The 26,270-nt window shown below is 43.9% G+C and overlaps 8 protein-coding genes across 18 annotated transcripts; 5 read left to right on the top strand and 3 right to left on the bottom strand.

Moving 5' to 3' along the window:
* The first annotated feature begins 3,360 nt into the window (after positions 1-3,360).
* On the top strand, positions 3,361-4,065 carry LOC6544172. The gene has a single exon (XM_001973735.3). The coding sequence runs from the start codon at positions 3,383-3,385 to the stop codon at positions 3,818-3,820; it is 438 nt and encodes a 145-aa protein (XP_001973771.1). The 5' UTR covers positions 3,361-3,382; the 3' UTR covers positions 3,821-4,065.
* A 6,109-nt stretch (positions 4,066-10,174) lies between these two features.
* LOC6544257 (single-pass membrane and coiled-coil domain-containing protein 4 homolog) lies at positions 10,175-10,592 on the top strand. The gene has a single exon (XM_001973736.3). It carries the CDS (start codon positions 10,312-10,314, stop codon positions 10,486-10,488), a length of 177 nt encoding a protein of 58 aa, XP_001973772.1. The 5' UTR covers positions 10,175-10,311; the 3' UTR covers positions 10,489-10,592.
* A 185-nt stretch (positions 10,593-10,777) lies between these two features.
* LOC6544258 lies at positions 10,778-12,805 on the top strand. Of its 4 annotated transcripts, none has more exons than XM_015158702.2 (4): positions 10,778-11,203; positions 12,111-12,164; positions 12,217-12,299; positions 12,652-12,805. In XM_015158702.2, exons 1-4 carry the CDS (start codon positions 11,189-11,191, stop codon positions 12,713-12,715), a joined length of 216 nt encoding a protein of 71 aa, XP_015014188.1. In that variant the 5' UTR covers positions 10,778-11,188; the 3' UTR covers positions 12,716-12,805. The 4 variants fall into 4 exon arrangements, with proteins under 4 accessions (XP_015014188.1, XP_026832870.1, XP_001973773.1 ...); XM_026977069.1 differs by lacking the exon at positions 10,778-11,203 and adding an exon at positions 11,430-12,012 and having other exon boundaries at positions 12,217-12,311; XM_015158703.2 differs by lacking the exon at positions 10,778-11,203 and adding an exon at positions 11,452-12,012.
* On the bottom strand, positions 12,653-13,526 carry LOC6544259 (ER membrane protein complex subunit 4). Its single transcript, XM_001973738.3, has 3 exons — positions 13,348-13,526; positions 13,159-13,288; positions 12,653-13,106 (listed from the first exon to the last, which is right to left on the bottom strand). The coding sequence occupies exons 1-3, from the start codon at positions 13,401-13,403 to the stop codon at positions 12,792-12,794; spliced, it is 501 nt and encodes a 166-aa protein (XP_001973774.1). The 5' UTR covers positions 13,404-13,526; the 3' UTR covers positions 12,653-12,791.
* Positions 13,527-13,694: 168 nt separating this feature from the next.
* LOC6544260 (ADP-ribosylation factor 1) lies at positions 13,695-17,477 on the bottom strand. Of its 4 annotated transcripts, none has more exons than XM_015157436.2 (5): positions 17,288-17,477; positions 15,085-15,393; positions 14,911-15,020; positions 14,591-14,716; positions 13,695-14,483 (listed from the first exon to the last, which is right to left on the bottom strand). In XM_015157436.2, the coding sequence occupies exons 2-5, from the start codon at positions 15,230-15,232 to the stop codon at positions 14,319-14,321; spliced, it is 549 nt and encodes a 182-aa protein (XP_015012922.1). In that variant the 5' UTR covers positions 15,233-15,393; positions 17,288-17,477; the 3' UTR covers positions 13,695-14,318. The 4 variants fall into 4 exon arrangements, with proteins under 4 accessions (XP_015012922.1, XP_015012921.1, XP_001973775.1 ...); XM_015157435.2 differs by having other exon boundaries at positions 17,155-17,305; XM_001973739.3 differs by lacking the exon at positions 17,288-17,477 and adding an exon at positions 16,677-16,963.
* LOC6544262 (putative methyltransferase NSUN6) lies at positions 17,445-18,964 on the top strand. Of its 3 annotated transcripts, XM_026977006.1 has the most exons (3): positions 17,445-17,503; positions 17,585-17,604; positions 17,693-18,964. In XM_026977006.1, the coding sequence occupies exon 3, from the start codon at positions 17,870-17,872 to the stop codon at positions 18,944-18,946; it is 1,077 nt and encodes a 358-aa protein (XP_026832807.1). In that variant the 5' UTR covers positions 17,445-17,503; positions 17,585-17,604; positions 17,693-17,869; the 3' UTR covers positions 18,947-18,964. The 3 variants fall into 3 exon arrangements, with proteins under 3 accessions (XP_026832807.1, XP_001973776.1, XP_026832806.1); XM_001973740.3 differs by having other exon boundaries at positions 17,445-17,604; XM_026977005.1 differs by lacking the exon at positions 17,585-17,604.
* A 122-nt stretch (positions 18,965-19,086) lies between these two features.
* Positions 19,087-24,399, bottom strand: LOC6544263. Of its 3 annotated transcripts, none has more exons than XM_026977001.1 (6): positions 24,026-24,399; positions 23,332-23,413; positions 22,845-23,270; positions 21,851-22,782; positions 20,518-21,784; positions 19,087-19,927 (listed from the first exon to the last, which is right to left on the bottom strand). In XM_026977001.1, exons 2-6 carry the CDS (start codon positions 23,387-23,389, stop codon positions 19,830-19,832), a joined length of 2,781 nt encoding a protein of 926 aa, XP_026832802.1. In that variant the 5' UTR covers positions 23,390-23,413; positions 24,026-24,399; the 3' UTR covers positions 19,087-19,829. The 3 variants fall into 3 exon arrangements, with proteins under 3 accessions (XP_026832802.1, XP_026832801.1, XP_001973777.1); XM_026977000.1 differs by having other exon boundaries at positions 23,332-23,636; positions 24,026-24,221; XM_001973741.3 differs by lacking the exon at positions 24,026-24,399 and having other exon boundaries at positions 23,332-24,000.
* A 90-nt stretch (positions 24,400-24,489) lies between these two features.
* On the top strand, positions 24,490-26,262 carry LOC6544264 (general transcription factor IIH subunit 2). Its single transcript, XM_001973742.3, has 3 exons — positions 24,490-24,818; positions 24,872-25,213; positions 25,265-26,262. The coding sequence occupies exons 1-3, from the start codon at positions 24,754-24,756 to the stop codon at positions 26,172-26,174; spliced, it is 1,317 nt and encodes a 438-aa protein (XP_001973778.1). The 5' UTR covers positions 24,490-24,753; the 3' UTR covers positions 26,175-26,262.
* Positions 26,263-26,270: the final 8 nt, after the last annotated feature.

The raw sequence follows: 26,270 nt of genomic DNA on the forward strand, positions 1-26,270 counted from the left end.
ACTAAATTTCATGGAAACCTCGAATCTGGGTGAAGAATCGGGGTTTGGCCGAGGTTAATGGACTAAGGCTAAGTTGAGTTCCATAAAGCAAGTGCTCAAAAAACAGTGATCGAAGCATTTAAAGAAAGCAACGCACTTAAATAGTTTTTCGCCATTCCTGAACAAAGGCGAACCAGACCTAATTAATTATTAAAAACTATGTCAAAATGGAAACATTAACTCGTCTTAAGATACTTCAACAACATAAATACATGTTTCTATATACATCTATATATTTATACAGCATATTTACTATACAGTATAATATTTATATATACAAGACTCGTTGAAGTGTAGCACGTAGAAGTAAGGAAGTCTTCCCAACCTATAGGATAATATATACACCCGATCCTACTTAATCCTTGAGCATGCAGATTCTAGTGACGCCTACGCCTCTTGAACTTGTGTCTCTGCGGCATATAAAATTCAAGTTCAAACTCAATTCAAAGGCGGCAAAGGCTGAAAAGAGCAACTGCAACCGACACTAAACAGATCCACGCCCTGTTGAGTAACCGCAACAGCCGAATGCAAATGATGTGGCACCCACCGGAAAGAAGGAACGAGTCCGCTTTGGGTCTCAAGTGACAAGGCACACTCCAGTTAACACACCACCGTCGAAGGACACGTGGCAAGACAATGCTTCATTGATCTTCTGGGAAGTGGCTAATTAGGACTGGCCCTCTCCCAGTGGCGGGCAAATCGGAATGGCAGCTGATTTGCATTGGGCCTAATCCAATCCGGAGCTTCGGTGAGTAGGGGAACGCAGCTATTGAGCCATGTACGTGCACATGCATTTTCCTTAGACTTCCAGTCGCAACCACCCGTTGCATGTGAGCTAATTGAAAAGATGCGTGTTCCAAGCTTGTTTCAGAAGACGGGTCTTCTATCCCCTATCCCGTATCCCCTATTAGTGCTCGGGCTTGGAATCGGAGCTCGGACTTGTGTGGTCTTGTGCGTTGATAGTTGTCAGTGTCAGTGGTGATGACTGACACCTTACACTGTGCCATTTATGTATGTTTTGGATGCTGGCACCGCTTCTCGGGCGCTATTTGTCAACTATTTTGAATGGTTGCTGGATGGGTCTCGACCTGAACCAGTGCAATTATCCTAGCGCAGCGCTTCCGCGTTGACCCGCTGGACCCGTTGGCCAGCATGACGGGCAAATCTCCCTGTACCTAACCCAAATAGCGACGCATTGTCCGGCTAATGAGGGAGCTGCATTCCTGCAACTCACGCAGAAGTGTGCGCAACTTTAATTTCCAGCGCCATAAATCAAACCGCGACCCGGCCGACTGCAGCGCGATGGAAGGCATTCGCTTCTAAATGAAGTAGTTACCTGGTCACTGGTCGCGGTGGATCGAACACCGGACAGGTGGCAATCCTCGAGCAGACCATTCATCTCCATCAGCATCGTCGCGGCCGTCATGCAGGGAATTCAATTCACGCCCGCCAGGAATGCCTTTCAGAGTCCCACTCCCAGTCCCGATCCCCTGTGCATCGCGAGAGGCGATAATTAGTGCGCAATTGTCGTTAACGCCGCCTTTGTCTATTTCTGCCACTTGCCCACTTGTCCACTTGCCCACTTGTCCACTTGTCCACTTGCCTGCTTGGCCATTTGCGGCGAGATGGGCATCCTGAGTCAGCAGATCGTCGTCGGCCAGGAACGTGACGGGCAGCACAAGTGCAGGCAGCCGGCGATGTGGTGCAATGGGATGATCACCGCGAGCCCAGTGCCGCACAGTGGAGGGCACAATACTACGGCCCGCGAGCTGCGCTCGAATGGTGGCTGCATAAATCATAAAATAAGAGACACTAAAAAGGAAAATAAATCAAGTGATAGCGCCTGAAAACCGGGCGGGCATTAGAGAAATCTCTGGCCCGGCTACCAGCTACCAGCTTCCAACTGCCAGCTTCTCCTTGGCCAGGCCGAATATTAATTGTGAGTGCAGGGGGCGCATCAATTCAGAGCTGCGGCATCCACACAAATCGGAACGGAGATGCGGATGGGATGAGCTTGGGCAGAAGCCTGAACATGAAGCTGGGGCACAGACGCATGCGTGACGCTGGAGTGGCCTCCGATTGCCTTGAAATATGACGACCAGTTTTCGCATGGATGTGAAATCTGCTGCATTTCCGAGAAGAGCTTTTCAAACATTTTTCTTATTGACTAAAATATATTAGATGGATGAAAAGCACTTATTTGACCAAATACAAGTCACGTGAATTATGTAAATCGCATTGGTCGGCGTTCCGATTCCTGTATGCGACTTGGAAGCTGGTGCACGCGAGCCCGATTGGAATTGGCCACAAATTCGCACCCATCATAGCCGAGATGACGCATGGGAATGCTCTGGAAAACCAATTTCGAGCTGCAGATGGTTGCGAGTTTCGCCAATTAACAATGGCAGAACGTTAATCGAAACGAAGTACAGTTTCCCCGGCTGGCCAGCACATGCTAATAACGCCACATGTCTCGTTTTCTCGGCCCAAACGCAGTTTCTCTGGCCCATAAACTGACTGCCAACTACCAACTTCTGTCCGTTTGTGGAAGCCTCCCGTTGAGTCGGGACGTGGACGGGCACGGGGACGGGGACGGGATGGGCACCAAGATGGTGAAAACCGGCATGCAGGCAGCAGGCAGCAGGCAGCAGGCAGCAGGCGGCAGGCGGCGGCAAAAAGTGGCAAATGTAATTTAATAAATTAATTACATCAATTAACCGCCGCATTTTTATTGAAATTGCTGTAAATATTGGGCTAGACAACTCGAGCAGCCAGTGGCCGCCATTTTGCGGGGATTTATGGTGCATTTTTCATCGCCGTTCGCTGGAGGAGGGTCTAACTTATGGCGGATTTATGCGACATGGTCCGGAGGAGTGTCCTCCTGGCATGGGGCCAAATGAAGGCGCTTTGTATTGATTAGCGACCGGTGATCCGGACCATGCGATCTAAAACAATTTTCCACCGGCAAGCCGCACGGAGCGATTTGTGCACTAAGTCAAGTGCCCCATCCCATCCGCACGCCGGAGCAGATGGCTTAATTTACGGTGTCGCGCGCGGACGTGACTGAACTGCTACCTCCTCGATCTGCATAATCACCTGGCTACTGACCACTGGCCACTGGTCACTGGCTACTGGCCCCTGGGCACTGGAAAATGAACGAGTCTAATGACAACCGCAATCGGGTGAGCATTAGAACATTGGCTGCATATTGATGCAAAGGTGCATTATTCGAGCTTTGCTTCTGGGTCAATGTCAACACTGTTTTCGGTGGGACGCACTGTACGAATCTTAATCAGTTTGTATAAAATTGGGCCCGCCGCCCCAGCGCTACATATTCATCGCAATGGCACTCAGCTCGACGGTTGTCTGTCTTCTCGCCGGACTCCTTCTCCTCGGTCTCGTGCGGGCGGATGTGGGTGTGGCCACGCAGCGAAATGGGGCCTTGTATCCAGCAGCCGGCTTCAAGCCATCTAGACAGTTTGGCCTACCGGCAACCTTCCAGCAACCGAAGTCCGCTCGCCTGGTAGCCAACAGTGAGGCGCAGGAGGATCTGGACGACGCCGCCGAGGAGGTTGAGGTGACCCAACCCAAGGCAGTTCCTGTGCCACGCCTGAATCCTGCTCCAGGGCCAGCACTGCCGGTGACTCCCACCATCGCATACTATCCGGCCGGAGCCGTGGGCTTCGTCCAGCCAGCCACTTTCGCCAAACTCATCGGAGGGCCACAACAGCCGGCACCATATGCACACGCTCCCCAGTTCTACCAAGCCTATTTTGGATAAGCATGAACAGATTCAGATACAGAGTACATTAACTTTAGGTAACTGTATTAAACTATATTAGGCAAAAAAGGGAAGCCATTATATTTTATTTTTATTTGCAACAAAGAAAGTCATAACAGTTACGGATTTTTCCCACCCTATAAAGAATATATTGTTGATCAGCGAAGTCACTTGTGCTTCTGTCCAAAATATCTGAAACTAAAATAGCGAGAATTCGAATTACGCTTGCAGATCTAAAGACGCCGAATTTCTGCCAGTTTGTTTCTGAAGATCGCCAATGCCCGATCTGACCACAAACACTACTAAAAGTGTTTCAATTTTCTTTTATTTTACTTTTGCCAACCAAATTTTATTCATAAAAGTGTAGAATAGTTGTGCGGGCGTCACCAGTTTTTCACCCAGAACCAGGAAACCCCAAGGTGTTTTTGTTTAATGTCATAATATATCGCTTATGGTCTAAAATTCTTACAAAGAATACTGAATAAAATAATTAATTAAATAAATTACAAATTATGTATTTGTTATTTGCCAGGCCATTTTGTAAAAACACTATTTGAACCCAAATAAAACAACTAACTGTTACGAGAACATCTGAATTGTGGACTTAATGAAATTTTTAGTGATAGATGGTGTTATACATAAATATAAATGTTATAAATTATAAATATAAATATTTATATTTAAATATTTAAATATATAAATATAAATAGATGGTAGTGATAAATAAGTGAATCATTTCCCGTTTCCGTTGCTTATATGTTGGGCGGTATATCTTTCCACATCGGAGTTTTATAGAATGAGTCAACTGGTTACTCGCGTGCCTATACAACCCTGCGCATTTAAGATAAGTCCAACGGTTAGAATGGCATTGCATATTACAATTTAATTTCGATCCTAGCTTGTTTGTGCAAAAGGACTTGCTGCCACTCAAATTACCTCCCAGTTGCCAGAGGTAGCTGCATTTAATTGTGCGTTTGGCCATTCGCACAGTGCGATCGGAGGCCATATGGTGAAACCAGCTTCGTCAAAATGCCAAATCTTCCGACGACAACAATTCTGGCCGCTGGCCAAACGGGAGGGGCAGCTCTGACAATGAGTGAGCAACGATAATCTATTATGACCGTAACAAGAAGTAAATCCCAACTCGCTAATCCATCATTTTACGACTTGGCAATCAAAACAAGGAGTTTAGGTAAGAGTTGGTCTCCCGGTCCCAAGGACGGACAGGCGGACCGGGAGGACGGACGACGGCCTGGCCAATCAGCGGCCTGGCCAGCGAGCTAACGAACAGGCCCAGAACCAGGAAACCCAGATTGGACCTGGCGGGGAACACGACTTTCGGACAGCCGCGTGCGCATTGAGGCCAATCTGTGTGTAACGTGAGGACTCGCCCGGACTGGCAGGTCTGGGCCTTCAGGGGCCCGGCTAAATAGTTGCCAATAATCCGTGTCCAAACTGATCGGGTTGCCGTTTATGGTAATGGGCAAAATTAGATGCCGAAATGTGCGATGGCCGACGAGGCTTCATTACCGATGCACAAACTTGGCAGTGCCTCCCGACTGATTGGCCACGCGGCCACGGTTGCCGGCCAGCGGTCTGCATTGTTATTGCTTCATCAAGTGTGCAGCAGCCAGCGTGTCCGGCACGTCCGGTGTCCACATGGTACACAATGTCCACCATGTCCATAGTGTCCAGCATTGGCGGCAGAAGCCCAAGCAGTGACTGCGTGGCAGAGTCCCGACCCCTGGGGCTATTGCGAACTGCTCAAACATTTTCGAAATCGCATTCAGAGGTGAAGGTGCAACAGTTGCTGGCGTATCTGGTTTCGCGACCTCGGGCGTAGTTAAAGGGCTTAAAGGGGCGGCGGCCAGTTGGGGAAAATATGGGTTAGGTCTTCCGCAGCGCCCTGCCAGCGGTCGCTTAGGGCCTATTCAAAGCAAAATTGCCACGCGCTAAGTCTAATTCCTGATCGCAAGGGCTTGCGTGCTTGGCGTAAACGTGTAAGTTCGGAAGAACAGAAGCTATGACAAACAATCAATAAGATATATGTACATAACTTATACATAACTTATACATAACTTATACATAACTTATACATAACTTATACATAACTTATACATAACTTATACATAACTTATATGTATAACTTAATTTTTAATTCTAAGTAATATTGACTTTACATTTGACTAAATAAACCCACTTTCAAAAATCGGATTGCCTTTTTAAAATATTTATTAGCCGTCTTGCGCATTTTCTTTGAAGCGTGACAAACGATGGAAATAATATTTAAACGGAACGTCAATTTCAGCAAATTTTTTGTTACTCGCTGCAAGAATATTGTAATATTTTTTTTAATGCCCAGTTCCACCAAGCCCACATCGATGGCCGACATACAATTTTTACGTTATTACATACACTTTCACCGCTTTTTGTCCTGAAACGTTTCATTTTTTCAAAGTGGTGTTTCCTTGCCATTGGTGTATTGTTATGATCGGACAACCCACAGCATACTTTAATTTTTAGTGTATACATATATAAGAGTTCCGCAGAGTTTCGCCTGCGGCAATAAATACAGTCAGATGCATTTCCTTAGTAACAATATTTATTTTGTACTTATTGTAGCGTAAAGTGTTTCTGTTACAATGTTCACTCGCAAGACCATTTAATAAAACTTGCTTCTAAAGCAATGATGTTGGGGTTTAACTTATGAATTAAGGTTTTCTTAAAACTTTCATGTTTTAAAAAGCTCTGAATATTTTGAAAAGTTCTGCACTTATAGTGCGCACTAACTCCTATGCTTTCATCTAAAACTCTACAAACTACAAAACTACAAAAGCAAATGTTGAGATTAAGCACGCATCTTCCAGAGAAGATTTGTTTCATTTGTTTCCAAATGTTGCCCACAAACCGCACAAAACTGTCACGCTTAAAATTTTGAAAAATGTTTCGAAATTTCTTCACTTTTCAATATATGTATCTTCTAAATTTCTACAGATTTACCACAAAACTTTCTGCCAAGCCCACTCCAACGCCCACAAACCCCCCAAAAATTATCACGCCCCCAACTTTTAAAAAATGTTGTCCTGAAGTTATTTTCCATTTTATTATTTTTTCTCCAAAATAAATTTTTTCAGAAAATTTTGAAATTTCTCGTTTGCACTTCCACTAGCTGAGTAAAGGGTATCCGATAATCGGTGAACTCGATTCTCTTGTTTCAATTTTTTTTTTAATGCGTTTAAAAATTTTAACAATATAATTCTATTAAATATTTTTATTAATTTAAAAAAATTATAAAATTATAATATAAAAACTGATGCTTTCTTAGCGGTATTTTTCATTACTAATGGAATTAGGAGATTCGGAATCATCTCAACAAAAAATTAGATTTGGTTGTTTCTGGGAGGTTTTCGATTTTATTGTTGTCGTTGGCAATCGGATTCTGCATCGATTTAATTTTTGAAATAAAAATGTAATTTCTTAAAACGTGAATTGACACCTAAACAATACGTTTAAAATAAAAAAATTTTAAAAATTTTGACGATTAAAAGGAGACACCTTAAGGGGTGACTTGCACACTTCCTTAATTTGTGCCTTTTATGTCACCCTTTTTGTAATAGTTTGTAATAGTTGGCTAGTATTATTTAGAGTATTTTGTAGCGCGGCACAACCGTCCTTATTAAACCCTGGGTTGTCCACAATTGAAAACGGTTGAACCTCTTTAGTAATTATATATACTAGTGCTTCGTTTATTTTTTGGGTTTTTGGCCCTCACTGTTTGGCGTACATGTTGCACTTGACAACTTTGGTATACACGCTGAAGAATTTCCTGCAAAAGCTGGTCATTGTAGTTAGTATGGAATAAATAGATTTTTTAATTGCAATACGTGAAATTATGTACATATATGTATGTATGTTATATACTTACCGTTGGCATGGCAATGTAATGTCGTCACATTAACACCAAACACAAATACAAAATGTTTTAATATTAACCGACCGATGTTTTAGCAAACCGATGCATCGTTAATACCGGTATAATCAAAAATGCGATTCTCGATGCATCAGTGTAAATGTATAGTACTGGCTCAAATTATTGTTCAAAAGCGAGAGAGAGAGAGCAGGCCCCTCTCTTGTACGCGTACAGCGTCAGTCGACCACTGTATGTGTGCACACGTATGCCGATGTACATATGTATTGTAATTTTAAAAATAAAATAAGACCTTCACTTTACAGGTTCTAACACTTTACATAAATCTATAAACTCTATTTTGTATTGTCAAATGAAGTTAATTATTGACACACAAATTATACGAATACAGCATAATTATACATATTAAATTTCGTAAATTACTTAATACTAGAATAAATATCGCTAGAGTATTCAGCTTGCGACGTGGAAAATATATTTGAAGGCAGTAATTCTCAGCTGTTTATATACGCACGTCAACTTTAAGAAATAAATTTTGAAATAAACAGGTTTCAAATTTGCATTTATTTTATAAATAGTAATTTTTAATAATCAATAGTTTAAGAAATACAAATTATTACATTTTTTTACAATTTATTTATTACCAAAATAATTTGTTTGTGTCCATGAAGTTTTTAAAATATTTAGTATATTTATTACAAATTAATAGTATACAAGTAAAACGAGAGAGAATGCTATAGTCGTGTTCCCCGACTATCAGATTCCCGTTACACAGCTTGTGGAAGCTTTTCTAGAATATCGGCAGGAGTGAAAGAAAAAATAATAAAATGAAAAAAGAATTTTAAATTTTCCAAAAGTTTGGTCGTGGTATTTTTTTGGCAAAATTGGTATAAATTTACAAGACTAATAAAAAAGCAACAAAATGTTTAAACATATTTCAAAAGTGTGGGCGTGTCAGTTTTGGAAGGTTTGTGGGCGTAGCAACATCATTTAACAAGCTTGCTCTGCGTCTGTGTCTGGAGTCTTGATGCCTAAGTTCAACTAAATAGTTTATGAGAAATCGATGTTCATACGAACGGACATACAGACTGCCAGACGGACATGGCCAGATCGACTCGGCTATTGATCCTGATCAATAATATATATACTTGTTATAGTCGAAAACGCTTCCTTCTGCCTGTTACATAGTTTTCAACGAATGTAGTATACCCTTTTACTCTACGTGTAACGGATATAATTATCCTTCAGAAAATACTTAAAATATCGTCTGCTGAATATCGCTCACTGCGCAAAAAACAAGCGGTTCGAATAGTGGTTGGGGCTCATATGTGATAATTTCGACCTTTTAAACAGTTTTTTTTTTGAGGTAGGGCTTGGCCTCGATATCTATTTTTCTTTGTGTAATTTTACCCGTATATAATTCGAGTTTTCACCAAAAAAAAAAAACTGAGTAGTTTAAATAAAAAATTAGATATTAAAAATGATTATTATTTTATTAGGTTTGTTGTTTGACTACCAAAACAGTTTTTTTTATCCTTCACAAAATGCTCAAATGCCTACAATTGTAGCCTACAATATATTGTGCCCCCATTAAAAAAATGTATCGCTATTTTTTGATTTGAATAAAAAAAACATACATAAAACAAACGAGCATTAACTTTTTATATATTTTTATTATAAATTACTGAGCATAATGGAATTTTATATGGTATGATTAGCGGCTAGAAGGAATTATTGCTGTACTGACAGTTTTTGTCTAAGTCCACTACCTAAACAACTGGTTTTGGGGTTACAATTTAATATCTGGCCCTGGACGGACAACACTTTGGCTGGCTGCAGAATTTTGCCGCTAGCAATACCAATGCCGTGGCAATGCCCGCCAGTTGGATTTTTAAATTGGATCGGGAACAAGGCCAGTGAGAATTCCGAGAACAAGGAGAGGAGTACAGGGTGGGGTTGGTGATAACATTCGACCCCAAGCCAATGCCAATGGATAACATAGATCTCCCTTTCTGTGTTCGTCGTCATCTCGATATACATATGTATGTATGTACATACATGGTTACAGTATTAGCATTGGCGACTATATGCATACATATGTATACAATGATTAATAGAAATTTATAATTTCTGATGACTTTAAAATAATAATTAGTGCCAAGGCAGGTAAATACATTATTATCGATTAAACAGTTTGTTTTGAAAGATTGGTTTCTTTGTCATGGCTATATATGGAGCAAAACATATGTTTTTGGAAACAATAAACAGATGACGAAATGCAATAGCTCGAGTTACCTTAATGTAAGCATCTATGTATTTTGCTTATCTACTCTTTTTAGATATCGATAGAAAACTAGTGTAAATCTTTGGTATTTGGTATTTTTGAATAACTGCAGAGTACCCGACTAGAAACTGCATGAAATAATAAGCCACACTGTAGGCAGTCAAAAGCTGCCTGCTCGTAACCAAACCAGAAACAACTTGTTGCTCCACGCACACGCATTTCGTCGACTCTCACGTCAGCAGTTTAAAAGAACTATCGCAAAAACTATCAGAGATTAAGATGCGCCAGCTGAAGGGAAAGGTGAAGGAGACGCGCAAGCAGAAGAAGGAGCGCAAACTGGACAACCTGGAGAGCCAGGCCAAAATCCGCACCGTGGTGCTGCCGGCGCTCGGAGTTTTGGCGGTCTTCCTGGTGCTGTTCGTCTATCTGAAGACCCGCCCTGCGGTCTTCGCCTAATGTAGTCATAAAGATGTATTTCATAGTCGCGGGCAGTGCAATTGAATCGTTGTAAGGGCACATAGCTTTTATAGTACAATAAAATCAGAGTTCGTCCATCCAAAGAGTCTACTTTATTAGGGGAATCTTCCATGACACGAACAACACTCTGCTGACAACTGCAGTTCTTGGGAATTTGGGAATTGGGGACTAACTGTATTCGACCTGCGGGCGTTGGCAGTGTTGAAAACCGCCTGCAGCTTTGGCGGCTAAATCAAAAAGGGGAATCGGTAAAAACCCTAACAGAGCCACTTCAATATGTAAATGGGTACATATACCAGAGAAGGCAGTGCCATCCACGAACACGTTTTATTTTTGGCCGTTTAGCGTTTAGCTTTTAATCGCGTTGCCCTTGCTTCAGTTTCACTTACACCTGTCCACCGAGAAACTCGCCGTCGGTGTCCGCAAAATAATAATTGTTCATACATACAAACATATGTACACATCACTGAAGTGAAAGTTCAGTGCTCGAAAGGGAGTGCTGAAAAGGGACTGCAACGTTATCAGAGTCGCCAAACACGATTACCTAACCACCACACACAGAAATCGCAGTGGGCCAGTCAGCTGCTGTCGTTTGACGTTTCTTTTTCTCGTTCTCACTCTCGCTAAGACTCTCACGCTGGCGGCTGCGGGTGACAAGGGCTCCTTCAACTTTTCGACAATGCTCAAGTTTCTGGTAAGTTTTCCGGTTTCCCGGCTTCCTGGTGTTTTCAAGCTTCTGTTTCACAAGTATGAAATACTGCACACCTCAAAGTATCTGAAGGTATGCAGAACATAGACGAGATACAAATTTTGCTGTTGTGTTTTTGTGGTTGCGCTGCTTTTTGCGTCGATGACGCTCTTCTGCACAGTGGGACAATGTGAATCAAAATGAAAACAAATTATTTGATTAAATAAATGCAAAAATAAAATATATTTGAAAGTGTTTAAAAGTATCGTCCCAATGTCTTACAGGCTTAAGAAGATTTTAAGCACTATCAATATTTGAAAATATTCTTGCTCAGACAAAGCAAAATTGGATTGGTAATATGGTAGAAAGTGCACCAAAACACCAGTCAAATAGATTCAAAAATTTGCTGAATTTCGAATTATCAACCCCTTTATTTGAGTTTGCTTACCAGTGTGCGCTGGTTGGATACATAATTGACTTGTGGCTCAAGGTTATATAAGGCCTCCCAAACTCATATATCCACAAAAATCAAATAATCAACTCCTCCTTGGAAATCATGTCGAGTCCGACCACTCAAGCCAGGAGTAAACAGATCCGGACTCTTCGAAAATAAACACAAGCCTCACCAAATTGATCGTTTATATCGACCTGAAGTTAAAATGAAACTGCTGGGACTTGGGGCGCAGGTTTTGAGGCTCAAAACTGGCACGCAGAGTCGCTCTGCGAAAACTTGCCCCCCGGAAATTCGCGAGCCCTTGCCGTGCTGTCGCAAAAAACGCTTTTGGACTTTTAAACGAGTGCTATGTTTTTCCACGGTTAGCATGCGAAGTCCGCATCTCCAAGAAGATTTACACCTCGGAACACCTGAATTTATTCACGACGCACTCTAATAATCCTCCTTTCCCTATTTCAGTTAACCTTTGGCGCCGGGGTTTATACGGGTATCTATGTCTCACAGAACTATGAGGTAAGCATCCTGGCCCGAATTTGATGTTTCTTATAATTCGGTCGTTTTTTAGGTCCCCCGAGTGGATGATCCCCAGAAACTGATCCAGCGTTTCAACGAGAAACTCAAGGAACTAGTGGATCAAACCAAGAACAAGTAACAGCCTTGGTAGTTTTGTGCAAGGATTACGTTACCGTCACTAAATTCAAATAAGTCATAGAGAGACCTTTGTAACTTAAATTGTATAAAAATCTGAAGCTAAATCTTGTCATCTTAACCTGAAATTTTTTGCGCAAAAATTATGAAAAAAAGCGGGTGCAGTTGTCATCAGTGGTGGTTTTTAATTGTTGTACGCCGTATTCATCCAAACAATTTATTTCCACTGCGATTGAATGATGGCTTTTCTAGCTAACTATCAAAACTCGTTGCCAGGAGCTTAAATAGAATTAAAGACCCCGACTTTGCAGTTCTTTCGGTATATAAAATATTTTAATATTTCCTTTAACAGATCGGCCGGCGAGAAACTAGTGGATGACATCAAAAAGGAGGCCAAGAAGATACTAGACGACTGACTGGCGAAATAAGTCCATATTTTTAGTTTAAACAAATTTATCTATGATCAAATAAAGAGAAGATATACGTGTAAAACTAGACAAACGAAACTCCTCCGCCGTAGTACTCCAAGCGAGTCTGAGGTTGGACAAAAGCCAACCAATCGGAGGCGTGGGTGGGTAGTAGACCCATGCTGTGGCACTTGTAGAGGGCCAAGGCCACGTTTGCTAGGTTGCCCAGGAAGTAGACGATGCGCTGGCCAGTTCCCTGGGCTCCCTCCGCCATTTTGGAAGTCACCTGAGTGGTGAAGATGGCCTTGATAGGCCGGATTAGCATCATGCCGACCATCATGATGGGAAAAATGGATATCGAGTTTCCGGACATGTACATGATGAAGAGGTTCATGGGAATCTAAGTGAATCCAAAGGTTATCCGTAGGTCTTTACAAGCGACTGTTACTCACGTTTTTAAGAGGTCCCAGAGCAAGGTCCCAGGACTTCTTGATGACCAGACGCTGGTCGCGCACCACCTCGCTCTGGTTCACCAGGGCAGATGGATTGTAGCCCAGCGGCGAAGGAATATCCGCGTTTTTGCTGCAGAAAAAAGCAAATGAGGTAAAAACTTGAGGTAAGAACTTGCTAGCAATCCTTACCTCCCGGTAAAGTCCAGCGCCCACTTGAACTTCTTGGAATTTTGTTTGGCCGACATGCTGTGCTTTCCTTTTATTTAATCTTTTGCTAATTTACAAAATGAAATGACTTTTTCCGATAATTGGTCGCTTAGTGTTGTTCAACGTTAAATTCCGAAATTCGAGCACTGCTGGACAGTTCGATAGGAAACTATTGTGAATGGCACCAGGGTATCGATAGACAAATACGATTTTGCGCGGTCTTTTTAAAACGCATTTGCAAAAATTTTAAGCAGAGCAGAAGTTTTCATTAATATTTAAATTTTATTTCAAATTACCTTTTAAGTAGTACTTTCCTTTTTAATATGGTCTTATGTATATGCGTAAGTTTTAATGGATTTTGCGTGGCCAAGCGACAACAAGAAACAGAAGGGTTAAAAATTAAAATGGTATTTGTTGTATTTTAAAGAGCAATTACAATTACAGTTTTTTTCTCATTAATATTACTTTTATATTTATAAAATTAAAAAGAAATATATATTTTGATGAGGGGGAGGGAGAGGACAAAAATAACTTAAAAAAGACATTTTTATACCATATACTATAGTTTCCTTTCTCGTGTGATTGGTTGGGCTTTTCTTTTACTCGTTTTAAACATCCAATAATTATGTATACGAATTTAAATTAAATTATAGCGTTTTTTATATGCTGCTTGAAAAGTTATGTTTCTGCAATTCAATAAACAATTTCAGTTTCTTGTTTGGAAATACGGACATAAGGAGCCCTTTAAGTTATGCGAAGATTTGCTGCTCTTGTTGTTGGTGTTGGTGCCGCTGCTGTTTTGTGATAACTCCTTCTGATGTCGATTTCCACCGTTTACCGCTGGGTGTTCTTCAGCCACTCTTTCTGTGGTTTTGGATGCTGGTTAGATGCTTCGGCTTGCTTGAAATCAGAGTTAGTTGTATTCATATTGTTGCTTTAGTTTTAGTGTTTAATTAGCGATTAGCGTTCTTCAATTGGTTGGACAGCCAGTCGAGTCCCTCGTAAAGCCCATCGCCGCTAGTTGCACACGTCGCCTGGATGTACCAGTTGCGGTTTCTGAGTGAGTGCAAGCCGAGCTTGTCGGTGATTTCGGCCGCATTCATTGCATTTGGCAGATCCTAAAATGATCCCAGAAAAGAGAGAGGTGCAATATTAGTATAGCATTATAAGGGCCAAGCAACTGGCAAAAGAATCCAACTCTGATAACGACATCCCTTGGACCTACCTGTTTGTTTGCGAAGATTAGTAAGACTGCATCCCTCAGCTCGTCCTCTGCCAGCATGCGCATCAACTCTTCTCTCGCCTCCCCGATACGCTCTCGGTCATTACTGTCCACGACGAAGATAAGACCCTGAAACAATTCAGATGAAAACTTTACTTCTATTGTCCTGGCTTGAATCGTAGACCTTAGATATCTAAGGTAATAGAGTCAGTCCCGTCTTGAAACAAAATAAACTTTGAATAATCACAGTGGATAATCATTACAAGTTATTAACATCATGTAGAATTGCCTGGAATCAGGGGAATAGCTGAAATCACTCTTACTTGTGTATTCTGGAAGTAGTGCCTCCACAGGGGACGAATTTTGTCTTGGCCGCCCACATCCCACACTGTAAAGCTAATATTCTTGTATTCTACAGTCTCCACATTGAAACCTAGGGGGAGAACCATAAGATGTTTGATATGGGAAAGAGACATTAGAGGGACTGAGATACTTACCAATGGTAGGTATCGTTGTAACAATTTCGCCTAATTTGAGTTTGTACAGAATTGTGGTTTTACCAGCGGCATCCAAACCGACCATCAATATCCTCATTTCCTTTTTGCCGAATAGGCCTTTGAACAAGTTCGCGAATACGTTTCCCATGGCTGCTGTTTGTCTTTCGGATGCTCAGTAGTCTTAGGAAGTTGGATCTCAGGTTGGTCTGCTCGCTGTCTGCTGGCTGGAATTATGACAAGTTCAAATCCGAGTTGCAATACCGATCAGAATATGCAAACTGCGGACTTGTGTGCATGGACTGGGAGAATCTGTAAAGAGTTTAAAAATGTACAGATGTAGAAGGTCATTTTTCGTGGCAGGGTGTTCTGACTAGCCTAGAAGACTGAAACTAACTTGTTTGGCTCACTTTTGTGATGATGTTAGCCACTCTGAGTCATAACAAAAACCGGAAGAGCCTAATTGCTAACGAAATTTGTTTTCGTTTATTGTAATGAAGACGTTTTCAATGTGTCAGTGTGCGAAAATCAGTTAATTTCTTTATGTAATTAATTGCACACTTATTAATAACGCCAAAGGGAGCATGTATAAAACACAAGTCGCTTGCTTTTAGTGTGTGCCCCGCTAGCGGCTGCTGATAAGATATCGATTTTCAGTGTAGAACGATGACGGCTCTGTCGGCGCTCGGCGCCGCCCACCCAACTTCCTCCGCCCACTTTACTCCTAGTATGCAAGATACTTGCGGGCTGAAAAGTGCGTGAATGATAAGGCCAGAGGTGAAGTATCTTGCAGTTTTCGGCGAACTTGCTGGGCGGAGGGAAAGCTTGCCGAAATCTACAATGAGTCACCGCTGCCGCTGAGCTCTGCAATCGAGCAGGCCGCAGCCGATGGCTACGCAATTCACGTTTAAATTGAGGAATCCATAAGTAAGCCCGTTTCGCCCAAACAGAAAAGGGCTAAGCGTTGCTAGCGAAACATACGGAAACCTTTCGTTTGACAGCACCCCAAAATACAATACCCAAAAAACCATTTATATAGAACCGAACAATCCAAAGACTTCTGCAGCCTTCCGGTAGTGCGCAAAGATAGGTGCTCTACGTTACTGAGAAGAGGCTGATGCCAGCTGACGATAGTTGGCTTGGCAGCAGCCGAAATCGAAAACTACACGTAGCAGCTTTTAATTTGGAGCGGAGGGAAGCGGGGCAGCAGCCCACCATCGCACACTCACGCACACACCCGCAGGGGCCAGGGTTGCCAACTGCGTTGAGCCGCCCTGCCTTTGCTGCCTTTAATTCCAGCTTAAAAGGAAGCCGCCGACGTCACTGTTCGAAGATGAGTGTTTCATCAGCCCAAGACTCATGTCCAGACATTTCGCGACTAAGCCCACTTTTAATTGGGTTTGGATCGGGATCGGACAACTTTGAACTTTATACGTGGTCGCCTGCGTCTGTGTGAGTGACGTACGCTTTTTTCTTCTGGGTTGGTGAAATGAGGCGGCCGCCGTCCCTTGCTTTTTAAAGAACCGTCCGAAGTTACTCGGCCTTCATTTTACTGAGATTCTTTTTGTTCAAAAACACTTTACACGTCCATTTACCGTTTAATCTGCCGTTTTTCGTGGACTTTTCTTTGATTGAATTTTCTCTGCTGCCAAACACACCACACACCGAATTGCGAATAGAAAGATAATGGGGAGAATGTATCGATAGCGCTACCGATAGTCGATGAGCACAAGTCACTGTTCTCTGTTAAGCAGAGTTGGCAAATTTTTGCGAATTATATAATTTGACCATGTTATTTTATTCCAGACGGCGTTGGTGATCAAAAGAGATCGTTCTTGTGTCCTCATACGAAAATGCCATAAACAAAGCACCGACGATAAATTCGGGCGGCTTCCAATACTAATATTTCCACTACTCACCACAGCCGCGTACGCTGCGTGAGTGTGTGGATAGCCTACACTAAACACACACACACCAACATTTTCTACATTACTGCGGATGTTCTTAAAATCAAGAAAAAGTACCTCCGCCCTCACATACCACCCCTTATTTAGACTGAAAACACATACGCACCAACTACTTGAATCAAATGCACACGGGTAGGAGCGGAAATTTTAAAAACTTCTGCTTGGAAATGTCTTAAATCACAGAGCAAAATAAAACTCGACCGAGAATACACTTGCTGTTGAAAAAACTGCAAACTCACCAAATAAACGTTGCCGATAGAGATGTGCGCAGCGCAGGGCCTGTCGGCCCATGAGCTAGAATGGGATGGCAATATTGCGCAACATTGTCCCGTGGTGAAAACTAGGGAAATGCTGCCACGTCTCTTCTCCGCCACCTCGGCCAGAGTTGCCAACGATTAGGATTAATCGATTCATCATTGCCGCACTATGAAGAATCGAAACAGTTTACTATCCAGGTGATTTGAACTAAGTTAATGTACGATCTATTTATATGTTTTACCCTAAAACACCATTTTTGGGAAATCCGCTGCTGGAAGCCGATATCCTTAAAGTGAATGTATGTACTTTCCATAAGCGTAAATCCGTATTTGTAAGGAAATTTGGCTTTCAAATTTTATTAACTGTTGATTCCTGGTTTTGTCAAGTCGGCTGCACTTGCTCCGCTGCTGGAATGGCTGTGCCTCACTCCTAAAGTCACCACGTACAGGGTGAACACTCTTCGGTGTTCCGTTGACGCCTTCCGGAAAAAAGTAGAAGAAAAACTCGCCGCTCGCTATGGTATAAAATCTCCAAGGGTTTACTGCTTGCCAAACCTACCCGAGATGTTGTGCATTGATCCGCTAGAGTCACAGCTTACCAAAGCCCATGCCGACTCCGAGCTCAAGGAGATAATGGTGGACACTAACTGCGGAGCAGCACTACTGCGAGGTGCCCACATATATGCCCCCGGTGTTCTGGCTATGGAGTCTTGCACCGAGGGAGAACTCGTCAATGTCTATGCAGATCTGGATGGAAAATGTAAGCGCGGGGCAGTCAAGCGATACGAAAGCCCGAATAAGGTTTTCCTGGGTACGGGCAAGGTGTTAATGCAGCGGTATCAGCTGTTCAACAACGCGGACAAGCCCGCCTCTGGAGTGGCCGTGGAAATGCAGTCCAACGTCAGCGGAGTGCCCTCGCTGGGGGATCTAAGCTGCGAAGACGGCCTGTTGCAGAACCTGCCTTCTATTGTGTGCGTCCGCGTCCTAGATCCGCAGCCCGGCGAGCGGATACTGGACATGTGTGCTGCTCCGGGTAACAAAACGAGCCACATAGCCGAGTTGATGGGTGATTGGGGATCTGTGGTGGCCCTAGACAATTCGGCAAGTCGCGTCCGCAGCATGCTGCCCAAATTGGGGAACTACAAGAGCATTAAGACGCATGTTTTTGACTCCACCAAGGCAGTGGCACCGGACGCTCCTTCTGCACCTATTGGAGAATTCACTGGCCCTCCGTTTCCATGTGCAAGCTTTGACCGAATCTTGCTCGATGCGCCCTGCAGTGGTCTTGGCAACCGGCCACAGTTGTCCTGCAGCATTAAACAGGCCAAGATCTTGTCGTCATATCCCAATATTCAGCGCCGGCTATTTGAACAGGCAGTGCAGCTCCTTCGTCCTGGCGGCATCCTCGTGTATAGCACGTGCACCGTTACAGAGGATGAGTGCGAATGTCTTGTAGCCTGGGCGCTGGAAAAATTTTCCGAGCTACACCTAACAGATGCCACTCCCCGCTGGGGTGGTTCCGGACTTCCGCTTCCCGGTTTCGAGAAATGTAAATCCCGTCTGTTGCAACGCTTCGGGCCGAACGGAGCAAGTGCAGACACCGTGGGCTTTTTTATTGCCAAGTTTCAGAAAAAGTTATAAATAAATTAAACTTCACTGAAATTCTGTTGTTTATTGGGCTCGATAATTTAAATATTCGTTTTGATTTGCAAAAGTAAGCCGGCTTATGAGTGATATAAGTGAGACCTAGGCTAGTGTTATTGATCAAGAAAATTTCAACCCTACGCTTAAAAAATCAATTGAAAATGCAGTCTGATAACATTATAGGTTTTGATTTCCCATAGCTGCTAATGAAATCTTTATGGAGAAACATTATGTTATCCATTTGCTTTCTAGTTTAAAAGTTCTTAAATAATTTACAATTCATATCTATTGTAATTTAGCTTACATCTAAGTCCGTAATTGTTAACGATTTATGTTAAAAGCAAATTTATGCATTTTGGGAACCATTAAAACTTTCTACCACAAAGATTTACTTAATGATTTTACGAGTTGTAAATTAAGAGCAAGTCCATAATTTGACCAATCGTTGATGAGGCATGTTTTGTTTGTGCTTGAGGAAATCAAGACTACAATTTCAAATTAAGAGAACAACCATAAATGCTGTTAACGCTGGCGGAATCTCTCACCTTGGCTGCAGTCATTAATATCGTAAAACTGCTTGCCTCCCACTATAAAATAATGTTTTAAATAAGGTATTCGCATATTTTATTTCATCTTTCTCTTCCTTTTGTTTCCCTGGCGCATTATTATGTTTCGCTAGAGGTTCAGCGTTCTGGTTCCCGGTATGCTATTGACAAAATAATATTTACTACCAGCAAACACGACCCTCAGTCATTGGTGGTGCATACTCATGGCCAAACAGAAAGCGGAGATGGAAAGAACCTATCAACGTCAGGTTCTTTCAATATTATCGGCTTATAAACTAAGCCTAATTCTATGTACTGATTCTATTAACATAATTTTACGTTGGGATGTTGAGCGTCTTAAACTGATCTTCGTGCATCTCAGTCATCATGAAGGTGCCATCCTGTAGCAACAAAACAACGCGACGTGTACCTCCTGAAACAGATATTAAAAAGAACACGTAGTTACACATTCAGTTTTTGAAAAATAATCCTCTAATATTAATAATAATAATATAATAATATCTAACTAATATAAATATTGAATTCCGGCCATCTGTTTATAAGACAGATTTATTATCAAAACTGTTGGACCGTTAAGTTTTTATTGATTTAAATCTATACCTTATCATATCGAATTATATGTGGTTTTGCAAGAAGAAAACAAGGGACAGTTTGTGGACATTTGATTAGGCTTCTGAAACAAACTAGCACTGCCTCGTCGTCTCTAGAAACTGCATACTTAATTTTAACATTCTAGACTTTATAATTACTCACGTTAAGACGGACAGACGGACATGCCTAGATTACTTGCCATAGTCATCGTGTCCACAAATAGATATATATATTTCTAGGATCCACACTTTAAAAAGAACCAAAAGCTACCGTCTGTTACATACTCGTTCCTGTTACTAGTATGCCCTTTTACTTTACGATTAACAGGAATAAAAACCAACAGCAGAAGCTGCCTTTGTCAAACCCCACAATTTTATAATTTTTAATAATTAACGTAAAAACACTACATACCCGGTGAAGGCAGATCAGCTTGTACCACCTCGGCTGGTATCTGGGATTCCGTGCCATCGCTGTCCGAGGTCGTGATATGGATCTGAGCTGTGGGTGGTGTTCCGGTTCCGGCGGCAGAAGCCTCCGCCTGCTGAAGCACCTGGTGTTGCGCTAACTCCTCCTCTGTCATGGATACGAGAATCTGTTCACCGTCCGCCGTAGCTGCTGCGACACCGTGAGACTCAACGTGCTCCCCGGCCTGAACGGCCTCGGCCACTGCGTGGTCAAGAGAAAGAACATCCTGGTCTTCTCCCTCTGCGGCCGCCACGTACGCAAATTGCTGTTCTCCATCCGGGCCCTGGGTAACGAGAATCGTTTGTCCTTCCGCATTTTTTCCCGCTACCTGGTAAACAGTGCCGTCCTCTCCCCGCACCAGCAGAGCCGAGCCGTCCTCGTTGGTAAGAACTTGTTGATCGCTGCCCAAAAGGGCCTGCGCCGCGGCCTCCAACTGCTCGCGTTGCTGCTCCTGCTGTTGCTCCTGCTCCATTTGCAGCTGGGTCTCCTCCTGACCAATAAGCTTGCCGGTGATTGGACACAACTGAGCTTGGTGCTGAGGAACCTCCTCCTCCAGTTCCATTTGCAATGGCGATGGCTGGATGGCTGGCTTGGGCGCTATTCTTTGCCGGCTTGGAGTCCCTTTCTGCATTTGACTGGTCTGCTGCTGCGACAGAGCTTGTCGCTGGCGTGCCTGGGCAGAGCGCTGAGCCAGCAACTCTTCCCGGGTCACTACTTTACGCGTAACTTTCAAGTCCCCTGACTTAGACAGCTGTAAAATCTTTTGCTCTGGCGTGACTGCTTTGGCACCCTGATGTGTTTGTACTTGTTGACGATGTTGCGGAGTTCCGACACCAGCGCGCGCAAGAACTCGACCACCCGGGTGAGCCCGGCCCGGCGCCTGCTGCAAGTTTTGGCGCACATGGGATGTACCACCCACCCCAGGACGACGGTGAACTGCTGCTGTTGCTGGGCCCTGGCCGGGGGTGCGAAGCACCTGTTGTCGCTGGCCCACAGTGATGGGCGAGTTAGCGCCCGAATGAGCAGGTCTAGCCATTGGCATGCGCTTGACCATGCCTGCGGCGGGCGGCGCGGGGTTCACCTTTTGCGGCGCGGGTGCAGGCGAAACTGGTGCCGGCGCCTCAGAACTTTCAACCCGAAATACGCCTCTTGTGCTGCTGCCCACCTCGGAGCGCGAAAGATACCGCACGGGACACTCTGGTTTCTCCTTTTTCTGCAAGAAATTAAGATCATTTTTAATAATTGACTGTTGCGCAAAAACAGCATTCTTTGTTAATACCAAATTTATGGTGTTTGGCATCTCGGGCTTGCGAAACATGCCGGAGCTCGTGCTGTCCTCAGTATAGATGATTTCACCCATTCTTTGCTCCGTTACGGAAACGGGCACGGTGGAGTTGCCATTAATTTTAGTCTGCTGCTTTTCCGTGGGCTGAATCCGTGGCTTGTTCAGCTGCACGGAGCTTCCTCCGTTTTTTAGACGCTTCACGGTGTGGGACGGAAGATCCTCTTCAAGGTCCTCTAGGTCCATCGAGTCATTTAGCCCGCTCCCCTCTAAGCTTGAGTCTGTATGGTTTAGCTTTCGCTTGATCGCTCCTGAAGACGGTGGCCATTCTTGTTCCGTGGCTGATTCATCTTCGTTTGCCGAGGAGGGCGAGGAGGATCCATCCCCACCGCCTGTTTCATTGACCCACTGCTTAAAGGAATCCATGGCCTTGGTTTTGGAAGTGCGCGAGGGCCGAGAAGACGGCGATACTTGTGACGACGCCGGAAGTGGGCTGAGTGGCGTGGCACTATCTGCCTTTGCGTTTGTCCCTGCTGACTGCATGCGCTTCAGAGTATCCAGTCCCTTCTCCCTAGAAAGTTTCTGCCGCGCTAATTGCTTTTCGAACATCTGTAGAAAGTAGGGCACACGCTCGAGATTTGCCATCACCTCCCAGGTGTTTTCATGGTGCGAGCGATCAACCCACTTAACCAAATACTCGTGGGTCTTACGGCGCGGATTAAAGCGCTTAGCGACTATCTTCTCCACTGGCTCTTCGGTGCGCTGCTCCGTCTTGGAATCGATCCTAATGGCTATGCGGTTGTTGGGCTTCGCGGCTCCGCCAGAGGCAACTGAGGGAAGCGTGGGTGTGCCCGGCTTGGACTTGGGCCTTTCATTTTCCGTATCCTTTAGTTGATTGGCTAACGTGGGCAGCTTACCGGCTGGGGATTCTGTCAATTTGAATAAAGTTTAATATAAACATGTAACATTTTTTTGAATTATGTTTTATTACTTCTGGTAGGGGAGACGCTCGTGTTGTTGTTGTTGCTGTTTGATGTGTTGTTATTGTTTGGATTGACCACAGTCTTTGTGATCCGCACGGGCATGTCTTGGAGTTGCCCGTGTGCAATTTTGCCGAAAGACTGTATGGTCTTACCGGCCACAATCCACGGCTCGCGCACGCTATCCTCCAGTTTTACCCAATGCTGGTACAAGGCCCAGGAGTTGCCGGACGCGTCCTTGCGTGTGTGCAACTGAGTAGCCTTCCATAGCGTGAATGCCCAGATGGTGGGCTTGGTGTCGAGCGACTCCTTCAGATTTGCGTTTTCCTTCTCGCAGGCATCCTCTTTGTGGGCCTGAAACTCTTCCACGAAGTTGTAGGCCCGGAGACAGCGTCCACACACAAGAACATCCATGTTTGCCAATTCTTCCTGGGCAGCTGCAGGACAAAACACAAAATTGACAATAAAAAGAATTCGCAAATGTTTGTAGGCACTCACCTCTGATAATGTTTGCGTGTTTGCCGATTTCTGTGGGTGCAATCTCCTGTGCCAACATTATTCACGACCCCAGCGCCCAAGCCTGTGCAGAGAGCATTAAAGTGTGACTTTTAAGGATTGCTAAATGGAGTTTGTTATTGCTTGGTTTTCAAATATAGGTAAACGGCGAAGAAAAAGTACAGTGCCGTGGTGTGTTTGCGCTAAGTTGAACCAGGTGGCAACACGAATGGTCGCTGTCTGCGGTGTGTGCTCGATATGGTGAGTTCAAGCATATGTACATCTGCAATGCCCAAAATGCAGCGCCGCTAAGCCGAAAAAAAAAACATTAAGTACTACATTATAAAAAGAACGAGCTGCCGCACTGTTGTAGTATAAACTATAAGAAAACACAAAAAAACATAATCTATGCGTAAGGCGTCTTTATTTGTTAAACTTAAACTTATTTGTTAGAAATGCATTTGTAGCCCAACACAACTCAATTAAGATAAATAAAACACTATGGCTCAATTTGATTTGTTTTCATAAAATCATAAAAAAAAGTATTACTAATCGTTATCCTACTTCAACATTTCATGTTGCCCGCTAAAACTTTGCAGCTATTAGATACGTGGGCGGTTTGCAAATAAGCCTATCCCACATATGTACATTTGATCCAACTTTTTAAAACATTTCTATAGCACACTTTAGTACACACCTTCATAAACAATTTTGGATAAATATCAAACTTTGAACGGTTATTTTAATTTAACTGACTCCCGATTTTTCAACACGAGCAGCTCTGCTGCTGCTCACAATTGTACGCGCGATCTCTGAATGCCAAACGCGAAATTAGTTTGGCTACACGGAAAGTGAGCAGTGATGATTTGGTTCCAGCTATGCAGACCTTTGAATGCGCTCTGTGCTAAAGATCATAAAATTTTCTATAACTGGGAGTGCATGGCTGTTGATAGATTTAAACGAATTGCAGTTCAGTAAATTTAATGATTGCAAAGAATTTTTCGAATATTTTTTATATTAATACACCGGCTTCAATGCTTAAGCGATATTAAATGCCCAAGCCTCTGGTGTAGCGCTCTTTTCAGTTCGCCCGCGTGGCGGTGCACTTAGTTAGCCAATCACGCGGCGTGGTGGGAATATTTATCGATGTGGCAACCTTAGACGCTATGCAATTATAATATTATTATAATATTAATCATTTTTTAATATTAGATACGAAACACAAAATTATTATTATTGCCTCGCGTTGATTGTATATATTTATAATATAAATTTTATGGCTCTTACCCAATGTGGCAACCCAGTGCATTGTATTTATCGTAGGCCCAGTGTGTGTACACACTGTTTCATTAGCCGGCGCATTTTATTGAGCGTTGATTGCCTTTCTTGCTTTAACTTGGTAGTAAGTGCATCAGGACAGCAAGGATGGCCGACGATGAGCAAGAAGACCAGAAGGAGTACCGCTGGGAAACGGGCTATGAAAAGACATGGTGCGATTGTGTGCGTGACAATGTAAGCCCGCACTTACTTTTAATCTTATTAGGGAGGCCATCAAGGACGACGAGGATGGAATGCTGGATGGAGCCATCGCAGAGATCATTCAGAAGGCCAAACGCCAGAGGCAGGCTCAAAAGACCAAGCAGAACCGACTGGGCATGATGCGCCACATGTTCCTCGTGCTAGACTGTTCTGAGTCTATGAGCGTGCCTGATCTAAAGCCTACACGACTGCGCTGCACCGTCAAGCTGCTGGAGCTGTTTATCGAGGAGTTCTTCGACCAGAACCCCATCAGCCAATTGGGAATCATAGCGCTAAAGGCTAAGCGAGCGGAGAAGGTGACCGAACTTACCGGCACTTCGCGTGTGCACCTTAAAGCGCTGGAGAGGTACGTTCCAAATTAAATCAGCGTTCTCCACTTATTTTCTTGTCGGTTTAGCCTGGCTAACGTGTCCTTGACCAGCGAGCCTTCGCTTCAAAACGGCCTGGATTTGGCACTAAAATCGCTCAAGGTGGTGCCGTCGCACGCCTCCCGCGAGATCGTCATTATCATGGGCTCGCTCACCACCTGTGATCCTGTCGACATTAACATCACAATCGACGAGTTGAAAAGGGAGGGCATACGCTGCTCGGTTATTTCCCTGTCGGCTGAGATACACGTGGCCCGCTACCTCACCCAGCAAACAATGGGCACCTTCGGGGCTGTTTTGGACGACGCACACTTTCGGGATCAACTCATGTCCCAGGTAGATCCACCGCCCGCCGCCAAGACTCAGCATAACTCGCTTATTCGAATGGGATTCCCGCACACCAAGAACGAAGTTGAGGGCAAGGACGCGCCGTTGTCCATGTGCATGTGCCACATAGAGAACTTGGAGGAGCCCAGTGAACTCACCACTACTGGCCACCACTGCCCGCAGTGTAACAGCAAGTACTGCGAGCTGCCCGTGGAGTGCCAGTCCTGCGGTCTCACCCTGGTCTCCGCGCCGCACTTAGCGCGTTCCTACCACCACCTATTCCCAGTGCCAAACTTTGAGGAACTCCCGTTTGAGGCCATGCCTGCTTCGTCCTCCGACCTCAATAACGGAGTCAGGGAGTGTTACGCCTGCGCCAAAGCTCTCGGGCAAGGCGTCGACAAGGCCGCCGACAAAGTCGTCTTCAGATGCGGTTTCTGCAAACAGTTCTTCTGCGTTGACTGCGACATCTTCATTCACGATACTTTGCACGCCTGCGTGGGATGCAACACCATTCCCGGCGTAGACGGCCTGGTTTATCAGCAAAGTTCGAAACCTGACCAAGTTGATGCCCACCCAGGTCCGTCGAAGCAGCGCGCACAGTTTGGGATGTAACTGACTTCCTATAGATATGTACATATTTCGAACTTCCACAGAAGTACGCATTTAGGGCAAACAAAATACAGTTCAATTCGAAAGGGTGTTCGTGAG

The sequence above is a fragment of the Drosophila erecta genome, unplaced genomic scaffold, assembly GCF_003286155.1.
Source record: "Drosophila erecta strain 14021-0224.00,06,07 unplaced genomic scaffold, DereRS2 tig00000021-arrow-pilon, whole genome shotgun sequence".
Lineage (NCBI taxonomy): Eukaryota > Metazoa > Arthropoda > Insecta > Diptera > Drosophilidae > Drosophila > Drosophila erecta.

Excerpts from the sequence above, each read along its gene's own strand:
- LOC6544172 (XM_001973735.3), top strand. The coding sequence starts at position 3,383 with ATGGCACTCAGCTCGACGGTTGTCTGTCTTCTCGCCGGACTCCTTCTC.
- LOC6544257 (XM_001973736.3), top strand. The coding sequence starts at position 10,312 with ATGCGCCAGCTGAAGGGAAAGGTGAAGGAGACGCGCAAGCAGAAGAAG.
- LOC6544258 (XM_015158703.2), top strand. The coding sequence starts at position 11,857 with ATGAAACTGCTGGGACTTGGGGCGCAGGTTTTGAGGCTCAAAACTGGC. Across the intron at positions 12,013-12,110 it reads GAGTGCTATGTTTTTCCACG|TTAACCTTTGGCGCCGGGGT; the intron begins GTTAGCATGCGA and ends TCCCTATTTCAG. Across the intron at positions 12,165-12,216 it reads ATGTCTCACAGAACTATGAG|GTCCCCCGAGTGGATGATCC; the intron begins GTAAGCATCCTG and ends GTCGTTTTTTAG.
- LOC6544259 (XM_001973738.3), bottom strand. The coding sequence starts at position 13,403 with ATGTCGGCCAAACAAAATTCCAAGAAGTTCAAGTGGGCGCTGGACTTT. Across the intron at positions 13,289-13,347 it reads GCGCTGGACTTTACCGGGAG|CAAAAACGCGGATATTCCTT; the intron begins GTAAGGATTGCT and ends TTTTTTCTGCAG. Across the intron at positions 13,107-13,158 it reads CTCTGGGACCTCTTAAAAAC|ATTCCCATGAACCTCTTCAT; the intron begins GTGAGTAACAGT and ends GGATTCACTTAG.
- LOC6544260 (XM_015157436.2), bottom strand. The coding sequence starts at position 15,232 with ATGGGAAACGTATTCGCGAACTTGTTCAAAGGCCTATTCGGCAAAAAG. Across the intron at positions 14,717-14,910 it reads ACTACTTCCAGAATACACAA|GGTCTTATCTTCGTCGTGGA; the intron begins GTAAGAGTGATT and ends GAATTGTTTCAG. Across the intron at positions 14,484-14,590 it reads TAATCTTCGCAAACAAACAG|GATCTGCCAAATGCAATGAA; the intron begins GTAGGTCCAAGG and ends GGATCATTTTAG.
- LOC6544262 (XM_001973740.3), top strand. The coding sequence starts at position 17,539 with ATGTTTTACCCTAAAACACCATTTTTGGGAAATCCGCTGCTGGAAGCC. Across the intron at positions 17,605-17,692 it reads CCGATATCCTTAAAGTGAAT|TCGGCTGCACTTGCTCCGCT; the intron begins GTATGTACTTTC and ends GGTTTTGTCAAG.
- LOC6544263 (XM_026977001.1), bottom strand. The coding sequence starts at position 23,389 with ATGTTGGCACAGGAGATTGCACCCACAGAAATCGGCAAACACGCAAAC. Across the intron at positions 22,783-22,844 it reads GAGCGTCTCCCCTACCAGAA|AATCCCCAGCCGGTAAGCTG; the intron begins GTAATAAAACAT and ends TCAAATTGACAG. Across the intron at positions 19,928-20,517 it reads AGCTGATCTGCCTTCACCGG|GAGGTACACGTCGCGTTGTT; the intron begins GTATGTAGTGTT and ends TATCTGTTTCAG.
- LOC6544264 (XM_001973742.3), top strand. The coding sequence starts at position 24,754 with ATGGCCGACGATGAGCAAGAAGACCAGAAGGAGTACCGCTGGGAAACG. Across the intron at positions 24,819-24,871 it reads ACGGGCTATGAAAAGACATG|GGAGGCCATCAAGGACGACG; the intron begins GTGCGATTGTGT and ends TAATCTTATTAG. Across the intron at positions 25,214-25,264 it reads CACCTTAAAGCGCTGGAGAG|CCTGGCTAACGTGTCCTTGA; the intron begins GTACGTTCCAAA and ends TTGTCGGTTTAG.